Raw genomic sequence first — 12,617 nt, 5'->3', positions numbered from 1 at the left:
CATGCAGCTGCGGGGGGGGAAGCGGGGACCAGGGAGGAGGCGCGGGGGGGGGCACCGGGGATCCGCCAGGCACGACGCGCGGGGGCCGTGCGGGGGTCCCCGTGTCCCCCCCAGGGGTCCCAGGACGCAGAGGGGGTCTCCGGGACGGCCCCCCCCCGTCCCGCCTGCCCCGCACATGCACGCGTGTCCCGGGGGGCCTCGCGACACCCCTCCCAGCGCTGCGGGGCGTGCGGCCGGGGGGGGCTGCCCCGCGTCTCTGGGCATCCCCGGGGGAGGGGACGGTGGCGGGGGACAGACTGAGAGAGCGGGGGGGACACGAGGGGACGGGCGCCATGCAGGGCTCTGCCCCGCGGCCGAATCTTCGGCGGGGCACGTAGAAAAGGGGGCGCAGGCGGGGGTGGGGGGGGCCATGCCGGGGCTATGTACAGGGGGCGCGGGGGCCGCTCAGCCGCTCTGCTCGCTGGGGGGCTCGGCGGCCGCCCCGGCCCCGTTACTCGTGGTGGGGGGCGGCGTGCCGGAGGCCGGGGGCTGCGCGGCGGCGGGTGGCGTGCCGGGGGCTGCGGGGGCCGCGGGCTCCGTGGCGGCGGCGGGGGCTGCGGGCTCCGTGGTGGGGGCCGGGGCCGGGGCCGTGGCAGTGGCGGGGGCCGGGGTCGTGGGCTCCGTGGCGGCGGCGGCAGGGTCCGTGGCGGCGGCGGCAGGGTCCGTGGCGGCGGCGGCAGAGTCCGTGGCGGCGGCGGCGGGGGCCGCGGCGGCGGCGGGGGCCGGGGTGGCGGCCGGAGCTGCTGCCGGGGCTGCTGCCGAGGCCGGTGCCGGTGCCGCGGCCGTCGCCGTCTCCGTCTGCTCGGGCGCCCGCAGGCGCTTCATGAGCGTGGTCACTCGCACGGCTTTCTGCGAGGGAGAGTCGGGGGGCATGGGGCTGGTGGAAGGGCAGGGGCTGGCAGCCCCACCAGGCTCACAGCCCCGCGATGGGGGACCGGGGGAAACTGAGGCACAGCGCACCCCCACACACCTTCCACTTGGCCCGGGCGAAGTTCTTCTCGATCTGAGCACAGACTCCATCCTTGATGTTCTTGTCAGAGGCGGCATTCCCAGAGATCCTGGGGAGGCGTGGAGGGATGAGCAGCCCCCATCAGCCCCCCACCCCGGTCCCCCACCCGACCCCACTGCCTCTCACCACTCGTGGGAGATGGCCTCCTCCGCTGTGATCCGCTGGTCCTGCTCCACCTCCATCAGGCGTGTCACCAGCTCCTTGGCTGGGGCACAGAGGGGGACGTCAGTGCTTGGGGGGGGACAACACGAGACTCCACATACCCACCAGCATGGGGCTCACCTGCCTGTGAGATGTCATCCCAGTACGGCGGGTCGAACTCGTAGTCCCCAGCCAGGATTTTGCGGAAGAGGTTCTTGTCGTGGTTCTCGTAGTCATCCTCGTCTGCCTCCTCGTAGAAAGGGGGGTTCCCAGAGAGGCTGGGGGATGTGGTGGGGGGGCTCAGCCCAGCCCCTGGCCCCCAAGCCCCTCTGACCACCCCAGCCCTCACCCCACACTCACAGGATATACATGATGACACCAATGGCCCAGCAGTCCACCGGCCGCCCGTACCGCTGCCGCCCCACCACCTCCGGAGCTGCAGGGGACAGAAGAGCAACCCTGCCCCGGGGTCCCAAATGCCCTGGCTCTTTGGCCTTGGGATCATGGGGAGTGGGAGGGACCGACTGGAACCCAGGATCGGCCCCCAAGGTGTGACGGGGAATGGGAGGGACCTGCCAGAGGCACCTGTGACCATCAGGAGGGACCCGCCAGGAGCCCCCAGGACCACTCCCCAGTGTGGTGAGGAACAGCAGGTACCTGCTGGGACCCCAGCAGCACTGTCCACCCCTGAATGCCCACCCGGCTGGCTCTCACCCACCCAAGTACTCAGGGGTGCCGCAGGGTTCCTTGATGAGCCCGTTCTCCAGCTTGGCCAGATGGAAGTCGCTGATGACGATCTTGGAGTTCTTCAGGCGGTTATAGTACACCAGGTTCTCCAGCTGCCAGTGCAGGGGCTGTGAGTGCCAGAGCGGGGGGCATGGCACCACCCATGGGTGCTCCCACCCCTCCACCACCCACCTTGAGGTTCCTGTGGACGATCTTGAGCGAGTGCAGGTAGGCAACAGCCTCCAGCACCTGCCGGATGACATTGCTGGTGTCCTTCTCGGAGTAGTAGCCCTGATCCAGGATCCAGTCAAAGACCTCCCGGCCAGTGGCCCTGCAGACAGCAGTTCTGCTGAGACCCCACCCTGGTGGGGCCACCCTGCACACACCCCTGCATGTCCCAAACTTACAGCTCCAGGAAGATGAAATATTCCTTGCGGGTGATGTAGACATCCACTAATTGTAGGATGTTGGGGTGCTTTACCCTGCGGAGATACAGGGGCATGGGTGGGGGTCCCTCCCCACTTTGCCCAGCTGCACGGGATCCCCCCCAGCCCTGGCACTCACATTTTGAGGATGATGATCTCGTTTTTGGCTGCCTTCCGCACTTTCCGCCCGTCCCGCTTCAGAAACTTCTTGCAGGTGTAGAGCTTCCCCGTCGTCTTCTCTTTGGCCCGGAAGATTTCACAGAACTCTTCCCTGCAAGGGTACCCCCAACCATCACCCCCTTCCTGGGGACCACTGAGCTTGGGGTGCGCAGGTGGTCCCTGGGCCCACCAATATTTCCCCCAATCCCAGCGGTCACGGGAGATGCCACAGGGGTGGAAGGAAGCTGTGGCTAAAAACCTCTTTGGAGGAGAGGCGAAGAAAAAAACAGCAGTGAGAAGGAACTGATATGGAATAAGCAAAATGATAGGGAAGGGGTAATATTTGCTGGTTAAAAAGCCCCCTCCTCACAGCAGCTGGGGTAAGACCCACTGCACAGCCACCTGTGCTGAGGTGGAACAGCAGCACACCCCGACATTAACGTCAGCACTGCGGTCAGGGAGAAAAAAGGGGAGACTTGCTGGTTGCTGCAGTATTTCTGTTCTATTATTAATGGTGCCTGAGCCCATCGGCCAGGCCAGAGCCACAGGGGAGCCCCCGAGGGGCACTCGGCACTGCTCCAGCAAAGCCTTTGGCTTCCAGTACCCCCCACTGTGCTGAAATCCTTGTGGCTGCTGCCCTGGATGGAGGGGAACTGGGACCCGTGGGCTTTGGGGCAGGCTGCCCAGAGGATGGAGCAAAGATCTGAGAGCACCAAGGACCCCACTGCCACCCAGTGTCATCCCACCAGGCATGACCAATGGCCAAGTAGTTGCTTTGGAAAAAATTCTGGTGCATATTCTGGGGTCAAACTGCTCTCCATGGGTCTGAGAGCTCCATTTTTTGGAGTGCATCCTAACAGGTCCCCCAGCATGGCAATAAAAGTTGGGGGAAGCAGCAGGGCTCTGCTCCTCTTCAAATGATATCTGCCTTTCCTTTGGTGGAGCAGAGCCCTTCTGCTTCCCAAACTGCTTGGGGGAGCCAGGATCGTGCAGAATTGCTGCAATCCCTGCAAGTCTTGTGGCGAAGAGGGAGGGATACAGGGAGATACCCAGCTGCAGCCAGCTGTGGTGGGAAAGCTTGCTGCCCTCCTCGGAGCCGGCAGTGGAAACCCCCATGCACCCACAACCAAGAGGAACTAATTAGGAGATAGCCACCCCAAAATGCACCCTGCCATCCTAGCCCAGCTGGGCTTCAGCACCCCAAGAGCCCTGCAGGCAGCGTCGTGCCACTCCTCAGCCTGGGGTACGCAGGCGTTGGGGTCCCCGGGGCACCCGCGGGCCATGGAGGGACCAACTCACGTTTTGATGACCTGGCCCAGGTCATATCTGTCAGTCACCTCGGACGGCTGGTTATAATCTTTCTTGTCTCCCAGCGTCACGCAGCCAAACGGCATCGCAGGGCCCGGTGCTGGCAGGGCAGGGAGAGGCGGTGAGTGCCTGGCACCGCCGGCCCCCCTGGAGCCACAGCAGACCCTCCCGAGCTGCACTAATTAATGTAAACCCTGACGGAGCTCAGCGCCTGCTCCTGCTCCCCAGCTGTCACAAACTGCCGTGTGCCCAGCCCCACTGATATGCATCCAAACCCCATGGCATCCAGTCTCTCTGCCTGGGCTCAGGCTGCCAGCACAGGCACAAGCCAGCCCCGCTGGCCCCCCTTGTGCGGATCGTTAATTCTTAATTAGCAGCCAGGGCTAGCGCACTGAACCCTTCAAAGCCAGGGCCCAGAGCACACACTGGGGAGGGAAGTGGAGGTGAATCGACCCTTTCCCATTTCTCAGCCCAGTTTTGTCCCACGGTGACATTTCAGCAGCCGGGGCCTCCCCAGGCAGAGCACTGTCACACGTTGTCACATGTGCAGTGGGTTACACCAGCCTCAGCTCCCCATCCCTTTTCCCGGCCCCGACTGCGGCACCGGGCAGGTGGGCACCGCGGCTTGGAGGTGCCAGCCCTCCTGCCACCAGCAGCGGGTAGGACACTGACTGGCCTTGGCACACACCAGCTCCTCTGGCCCTTTAGGAAGGATGTTTTGCCCCTTGCTTTCCTGCTGGGAACCCTTCAAAACCAGATCTTCCTTGGAAGCTTCCCAGAAAAAAAAATCTGGTCGCATAAAGTGATTTTTTTCCCTCTCCCACCCTGTTACCAGGAGGAAGTTTCAGCTGGTGTTATTTTCTGATGGCTCAGAAGGTGACAGAGCTGCCTGGGGCCCCCCAGCCCTCTCGGATGGGCCTGAGTGGGACCCTGTGATGGGATGCTGGCGCAATGCTGGAGGGACCCATTGCCCAGCGCTTAAGCTCCCTGAACCCTGTGCTGTGCTGTGCCAGCCTGGCTGTGCCGTGCCGGCAGCGCCCGGGGCCCGGTGGTGAGAGCTGCGGGCAGGATGGCAGTGCGGGATGCGGGATGCGGGAGCCGGCATCGCGGGTACCCAAGCGCCGAGCCTGTTGCTATGGCAATGGGAGCTGAAGATGCAGAAAGCGGCACATCCTTTGGAGGGGGCAGGGATGGGCAGCACCCGGCAGTACCCGACCCACCTGCGGGTGCGTAGCCCCATCCCTGCTGCACAGGCCCTGGGAGGAAGGTGGTCCTGCCCGCAGCACCCAGGGCATGCACCTAAGCTCTCCCTGGGGTGATTGACCCAAACCTGGGTGGGACGGGACTGCCCTGAGCCGGGGAATGGGGGGATGCTTCTTCCTGCCTCCATCCCTAGGAGCTGACCTGCCTCTGTGCCCGCTCAAGCAATGCCCAGAGGATGGATGCTCCCAGCTTGCATGGCACCCAGGCACCCTCCTGCCAGGAAAGCCTTCACCAGGCAAGAGCCCCCACACCCGTCCTGCTCAGCATGCCCCAAGTCCCGAAAGAGAATCAGAGCACCCATGGGACACCCCTGCCCGTGCCACAGACTGGGTAAGGCTTTCCAGCCCACGCTTGACTCATACTACCAGCCTCCCCAGCAAACGTGCCCTGCCTGGCACCTCCGTGTCCCCATGCCACACGGTGCTGGCTCTGCCAGTGCCACTGTGCCCGATCAAGGGGGACGAGGGCTGTCCTGGCAGCTGCTGGTGTGGCGGTGGGCTCAGTGCCACAGACCATCGGGGCAGCGCTGCCCTGCGGGCAGGCAGGCAGGCTGCCAGCACTGGTGGCACAATGCCAGGATTAGTCGGGAAGGGGACCCGGGCAGGATGATATATTGGGATTTTATTGCTGTCTCTGCGAGCGCTCAGCTAATCTGCGCTCATAAAATTAGTTCCTGTTGGTTTAATGGGGGCTCCTCCTGCCAGGGCTGAGCACCGGTACCCTCCCCTGCCCCAGGGGGCTTGAGATGGGGCTCAGCACACCTGAGGTACCCTGCAAGGGAGGCTGGCACACAGCCCTACATCGGGGCCAGCACCTGCACCCCACAGGTGAGAGCACCCTCACCACAGCAGGGGCACCCAGGGGTAAGGGGTGGGCGAAAGGGCGAGTGCTTCCTCCCCGAGGTGCCGGGGGGAAGGCTCAGTGCTGCGCTGGCACCCGCGCGCAGCCAGCACCCCCCTCCAAGTGTCTAATTTGGGAGCAGAAGCAACAGCGGGTGTAAGACAATAGCGGGGAAGTGGGTGGCCGGGTGGGGATGGCACGGAGGGATGACGCAGCCGTGCAGCTCTCACCAGTGGGGACCCCCAGCCCCCCGACCCCCAGCTCTGCCCTACGGTGTGAGATGCCACCGGCCGGTGCTCCACCTCCAGCCCCGCTTCCACCTGCAGCTGCCCTGGACGTGTCCGTGGGGGGTCCCCGCTGCCATCCCGCCCCCACGTCCCGGGGGAAGGATGTACCGGGGACAGGCAGAAAATGCAGCCGGGCTGAGATGGACTGAAATATTGCTAGTGCAGGCAGCGGGCAGGCAGCGGGAGGTGGAGGGGATGCGGAGGGGCCGGCCGGCTCTGCGCTGCTCGCGGAGCCCCCGGGCTGGGGCTGAGGCAGGGCTTGGGGAGCCCCACCGCCCCCGGCCCGGGGCGTGCGGGGGGACAGCCCGGGCCGCGCACCGCAGGGAGGTCTGCGCTTGGCCGGCTCGGAGCGCTGCGGCAGCGGGAAGGGAGCGGACTGCGGGAGAGAGGCGCGGGGTCCGGGAGGGGATGCTCGGCGGCGGGGACACGGGGAGAGAGTCCCTGGCAGCAGCCCCCGCCACGGGGCCGACCCAGGTCTCCGCTTCGAGCTCCGCGCGGAGATGGGGGCGGCACCGGGGCAGAAGTGGCCCGGGGGCGCTAGCGGGGCGGCGCGGGGGGAGCCGGGCTCGCCGTGCCCGCGGCGCCCGTCGGGGCTCGGGGTCTGCAGGACGCGGGGTGCCGGCGGGGGCAGCGCGGCGGCAGGCAGCCGTCGGGGCGCACACGCACTGGGCAGGGACCCGCACGGCCCCGCCGGGATGTCCCGGGTCACCGGGGGCGGGGGAAGAGTCGAGGGCAGCCCTGGGACAGGCAGTTCCAGATCCCAGCAACGCCCCCACCGCCGGGCCCGGCCCCCCTCGCCCCCCGTCCGGCGCAGCGCGACGCTCACCTGCACGCCTCTCCGACCGCAACGGGGGGCTGCGGCCCGGAGCCGCCGCTCGGGGGGAGCGCGCCCCTCCCTCCCGCCCTCCCGTGCCGGGCCGGGGCCGAGCCGGGCCGAGCCGAGCCGCTCCCAGGCGCTCCCAGCGCTCCCAGCCGGTCCCAGCCGAGCCGTCGGTCCGTCGCGGCGCGGCCCCGCGCGCCCGGCGCGGCAACTTGGGGGGGCGGGGCCGCGGGGACACGCCCCGCCCCGCGCCCCGCCCCGCCCATGACGTCACAGCCGAACTTCGCGCCCCGCCCGTGGGCCCCGCGGGGACGGGTCACGAGTGGCCCCCGGAGCGGCCCACGGGGGGACACCGCCCTGGGGCCCGCGTACCCCATGGGACTGGGGACCCCGTGGGACCCTACACCGTCCTCATCGGGCTGAGCCTGGGTCCGCCTGGGCTGTGCCATGGCCACTGGCTCAGGATGGGATGGGATGAGATGGGATAGAGTGCGGTGGGATAAGAGTGATGGGATGAGATAGAATGATGTGCAGGGGGGTGGGATGAGGTAATATGAATGGGATGGGATTGAACACGATGGATGGGATGGGATGGGATGGAGTGGGATGGGATGGGATGGAGTGGGATGGATGGGATGGTGTTGGATGAGGTGTGACTGGGTGGATGAGATGGGACAGGATGGGATGGATGGGATGGGATGAGATGTGACTGGTTGGATGAGATGGGATGGAATGGGAGGGCTGGGATGGGAAGAGGCAGGATCAGGATTTTAGCAAAGCTAAATTCAGGTTCAGCATCACAGGTGTCTGTCTCCTGAGGGCACTATGAGGACACTGCCATGAGGACACTCCTGCCTCTGTGCCACGATCCCGGGTGAACCAGGCAACTTCTCCTTCCCCAGCTGCAAAACCAAAGGCCCTGCTTGCTCCCTCATGACAGGGATAGTCAGTGCCCCACAGCTTGGCACAAGGAGCAAGAAAGTGGCAAGAAATCGTCCACCCTGATTCTCTTCCTCTGCCCACAGCTCAGGCATGGCACCCAGCCAGGGGTGGGCAGCACAGCCCCCGGGGCACAGCAGGGCCCCCAGTCCCTTGCCCCGCCCCCTCACTCCCCACTCCTCATGCAGTGCAGCCGCGTGTGCGGAGCCTCCCCGACGGCTGCGTGCCACACGCTGGCATTTGCGGCCCATATGGTGCCGCTTCCGAACCATTCTTCCACTCCCTTTCCCTCCCGCCCCTGCACCCACCAAACCCCAGCTCCCCAAACCACCTGGCTTGCACCAAGTCGCTGCAGGGATGTGGCCTCCCATGCCCTGGACCCACAGCCTTCCCCCCCGCCCATGGACAGGGAACATCAGGGTCCCATCCCCTAAGCCAGCATCTCCCCTCTGCACACAGTAGACCAGGCAGCACCCCAAGGCAGAGCCAGCTCAGAGCACCCCTGGCACCTGTCCCCTGTGTGGCACCAAGCCCTGGGCCCACCGCCACCCGTGCCAGGTAATTAAAAGCGCGTGAGAGCAGGGGGAATTAGCAGGGCACTGTAGTTTGAGCTCCTAATCAAGAGTTTAATCATAGTGGCTGGCAGCAGCGCGCCACAGTTATTAATCTCTGCACCTCGCGGGGACCTGGAGCATAAGTCACAATTACCCGGCAGGCGCCTGTGCGGTGCAGGGCTGCCTGGCCATGGCTCACAGCACGAGGGATGGGATGGGATGGGATGGGATGGGATGGGATGGGATGGCACTCTTCCATTGTCCCTTGGTCCCGCTTGTGCCCGTCACCTCCCAGCACCAGCCTCCTGCCCATGGCAGAACTGGCCTGGGATCCCATTACTGTCCCCTGGTCCCAGCTCTGGTTCAGATCTTGGTCCACCCCATGCCCCCATTTTGGGGTGATGGGCTTTGCTGAGCCCAGTGGTGTTTGTCCCTGTGGTGCTGTGCTCCACTGCCCTGTGCATCCACCATCCCATGCACCCACTGCCTCATGCACCTACACACTCCCTTCCCACTGCCTCCCAGAGCTGGGGCTTGGGTGTCATGGCAGTCTGGGGGTTTTTTTTCTGCAGGACTTCTGGAGTGAACGAGCCTGGGATGCCCGAGGTGGGGCTGCCAGGGCTGGGGGCACTCAGCTGTACACCTCTGCCTTGGATGGGGCACATGGGGAGGGGGGGACACCTGGATGTACCCTTGGGTGAGGAGACACAGTGTGGGGGACATCTGGCCATACTCCCCACCCCAGCAGGGTGGAGGGGGTGCAGGGCCCGCCTGTAGGGTGCTGGGGGTACAGTGGAGTGCAGTAGGGGGTATTCAGTGTGTCTGTTCTGGGGTGCAGTGGGTACAGCAAGGGGATGTTTGGCATTATATGTGCAGGGGTGCAGTGAGGTGCAGCAGGGTGCTGGGGGGTACAGTGGGGTGCAGTAGGGGATGTTCAGTGTTTCTGTTTCGGGGGTGCAGCGGGGTGTGATGGGTTGTTCAGTGTATCTGGGCAGGGGTTCAGTGGAGACTGTTCAGTATATCCATGCAAGGGTGCAGTGGGGTGTGATAGGTAGTGTTCAGCGTGTCCATGCAGGGGTGCAGTGAGATGCAGTGTGGGGTGTTTGGCATGTTGATGTTGGGGTGCAGTGATGTGGGGAGGGGTGTTCGTTGTGTCAGTGTTGGGGTGCAGTGGGATGCAGCGAGGGCTATTCAGTGTATCCATGCAGGGGTGCAGTGGGGTGTGGTGGAGGCTGTTCAGGGTGTCTGTGTTGGGGTGCAGTGGGGAGTGGTGTGGGGTGTTGAGCGTCTCAGTGCTGGGGTGCAGTGGGGTGTGGCGGTGGGTGTTCGGCGTGTCCATGTCGGGGTGCAGTGGGGTGCAGCGGGGGGTGTTCAGCGTGTCCGTGACTCAAGCACCACGCGGCACCACATCCCTGCGTGCTCACCGTCACCATGGCAACCGCCAGGCAATCAGCAATAATTGCGCACGTCGGCCCGGCAACAGGGCCAAATAAACCCCATCTCTCCTTTCGGGGGGCCGGCGGGGGGCTAGAGGGGGAGAAAAAGAAGGGGTGCACCTGCCAATCATCACCCCTGGCCCTCAGTTGGGATCAGCAGCAGGGGGGGGTTGCATGGTGGCAGGGCCACCCTCCCCATAAGTGTCCCGTGGTACCCATGTGCCCTGGAAGGCGTCGAGGGACACAGCCAGTGAGCCGCCCAGCCCAGCCCCAGGTGTGGGGGAGCCTCAGCAGTGACCCCCAGCTCGGCCACCAGACCCCCACAGTGGCACAGCTCCTCCAGCCTGTCCCAGTTGGTGACCACGCCATGAGTGTGGACAGGGCTGCTCCCCACCTGGCTGGGCACCATGGAGCATGGCTGCTTGTCCTCAGCCACCTGCTCCTGGTGTGGCCCATCCCTGTGTTGATGACAGCACACAAAGCCTTGTGTGCTGTCCATTGGCTTGGCTCCCATCACATCAGGGCTGGCTCCTAGTCCCTGGAGCCCTGATGTGGGAAGGGGGCTTGGTCTCCATAGTGTCCTCCTGCATCACAGTGATGATGTGGCATTGGGGTTTGGTTCCCTTTCCCACTGGAAGAGCTTTGAGGGTCCCCTGCCTCTCTGTGTGGTAGTACCTGCAGCCATAGGGACCAGGGGACAGGGAGGCTGCTCAGGGAGAGAAATGTCTCCAGGGGAGAGAACTGGCTCCCAGGGACAGGGCCAGGATCAGGACTGGGACTGTGATGTGGCTGGCACAGGTCCTGACCAGGCTCTGAGATGGGATGAGCCTCCCCATCTAAGGGTGGGTGTTGTCTTCTGGGCAGAGAAAGAAGAAAAAGATGTGCCTTATAGCCTGGAAGGACTTCAAGGGTAAACAAAAGCTTCCTGGTGGCCAGTAGATCTCCCCAGGGGCCAACAGAGATTCCCAAGGGCCAGCAGAAATCCCCGGGGACCTCCAAAGCTCCCCAAGCACCACTAAAGCTCTCCAGGGGCCATCAGAGCTCCCTGAGGGCCATTAGAGCCACGGGTGGATGCAGGGGTGCCCTGAGCACTGCAGGCGCCCCCAGTGACAAGCTCCAGAGCCAGGCGGGGAGGCCGGAGGGACAGGGCCGGCTGCCGGGGTGTGGGCAGCAGGGGCCGGGGGTGCCGGGGTGCGGGCGGCCCCCCCGCTGCTCACAGGCATCATTAGCAAAACTCGCCGGTTTCTAAAAATGGCACGTCGGTGCCGCGGCGGCTGCTCTTCACGCCCGCTCCCCAGCACCGGCAGCCGCTAAAAACAGCTCGGCGCTGCCTGCTGCCTCCTGTCACCTCTCGCCGGGACGGCTGGCACCGGAGACCACCGCTACACCCAAACGCTGATTTAGCACAATTTTGCCCATCTCCAGTCCGGCCCCTACGCCGTGGCACCCGCTGCCTGCGCCCACTTCTCCATGAGGAGCCCAAACTCGCTGCTGGCCCGAGGTGCCATTGCGGCAGCACCGGCAAACGCCGTCGCAGCGCATCCCCGGGCGATGCCAGTGGCGGGACCGTGCCCGGCTCTGCTTGTGCACCCGCAGCCCTGCGTGCGGCCACTCATGTTTTATAGATGGCTCTGATTTTAATAATTAATCCCTGCTAACGACAGCACTTTCCCCAAATAAAACATTTAAAGTGCTGTGTGTGCAGGGCGCGTTGCCGGGGTGGGACGCCGGATGCTCTGCTGCAGCCGTGGCGGGTGGGGACAGCACGAGGTTGTGTGGCACAGCATGGCACAGCGTGGAATGGCCTGGCACATGCCCACAGCTCGGCCCAGTGCTCCACCAACCATGGCCAGGCATGCAGCACCTTAGGTGCCACCCACCCAGTGCCCACCTGTGGGTGCACAGGCAGCACGCTCAAGACACCCCCACCAACTGGGGCAGGAGTGCCAGGTGCCATGCAAGGTGCCGCCCTGCGAGGTCACCTGCCTGTCCCTGCTGCCATGGCAGTGGGCACAGCACCGGTGCCAGTCCTGACCAGCAGCATCGAGCAGGGGTGGGCAGGGGTGGGCACATGCCAGCCCTTGGCATGGAAGTCTGGGCGCCTATTCCTCACCTCCCGCAGCGTAATTAGGGCAGGATAAATGTGGATTAGCATGAAATCTGTCATCTCTGCAAGCACATTTGCAGGGGGGATGGGGGCAGCCTGAAGCAGGAGCCGCCCTCACGCACGTCACCGTAACCACGCCAGACTCATCAGCTAACGAGCAGTTCCCTGTGCCACTCCACTGCCAGCTCTGACAGCCCTGCTCCCACCAGCTACCCCTGCAGCTGCCCACTGTGTCATGGGCAGGGGGCCTGGCACACATCTTCCACCCCGTCACATCCCCGGGTACCCACCATGCTTCGTGCTGAGGAGAGCAGCACCCAGGGCACCTGTCTGTCCATCCGTTCACCTGCCCCTTCATCCATCTGTTTGTCCGTCCATCCATCCATCCATCCATCCATCCATCAACTCACCCATCCATTTGTCTCTCTGTCCATCCGTCCACCCATCCATCCATGCTTCTATCCATCCCTGGATTCCTGCGTCCCATCAGCTGTCAGTGCCCTAGCCAGCTGCCCCTGCTGCCCCCCAGGCACTCAGCATCCCCCAGTATCAGTGCCAGCACCG

The 12,617-nt window shown here is 64.8% G+C and overlaps 1 protein-coding gene across 1 annotated transcript; it reads right to left on the bottom strand.

Moving 5' to 3' along the window:
• Positions 1–429: 429 nt before the first annotated feature.
• Positions 430–7,116, bottom strand: CAMKV (CaM kinase like vesicle associated). The gene is made up of 11 exons (XM_051793145.1): positions 7,024–7,116; positions 3,799–3,907; positions 2,480–2,611; positions 2,323–2,397; positions 2,108–2,246; positions 1,908–2,028; positions 1,550–1,625; positions 1,331–1,467; positions 1,175–1,253; positions 1,010–1,097; positions 430–888 (listed from the first exon to the last, which is right to left on the bottom strand). The coding sequence occupies exons 2-11, from the start codon at positions 3,891–3,893 to the stop codon at positions 445–447; spliced, it is 1,386 nt and encodes a 461-aa protein (XP_051649105.1). The 5' UTR covers positions 3,894–3,907; positions 7,024–7,116; the 3' UTR covers positions 430–444.
• Positions 7,117–12,617: the final 5,501 nt, after the last annotated feature.

The sequence above is a fragment of the Manacus candei genome, unplaced genomic scaffold, assembly GCF_025592945.1.
Source record: "Manacus candei isolate 608988 ecotype Guabito, Panama unplaced genomic scaffold, ASM2559294v1 h1tg000036l, whole genome shotgun sequence".
Lineage (NCBI taxonomy): Eukaryota > Metazoa > Chordata > Aves > Passeriformes > Pipridae > Manacus > Manacus candei.
This window is presented reverse-complemented; position numbering and strand designations above follow the sequence as displayed.

Excerpts from the sequence above, each read along its gene's own strand:
- CAMKV (XM_051793145.1), bottom strand. The coding sequence starts at position 3,893 with ATGCCGTTTGGCTGCGTGACGCTGGGAGACAAGAAAGATTATAACCAG. Across the intron at positions 2,612-3,798 it reads CTGGGCCAGGTCATCAAAAC|GGAAGAGTTCTGTGAAATCT; the intron begins GTGAGTTGGTCC and ends GTACCCTTGCAG. Across the intron at positions 1,098-1,174 it reads GAGGCCATCTCCCACGAGTG|GATCTCTGGGAATGCCGCCT; the intron begins GTGAGAGGCAGT and ends ACGCCTCCCCAG.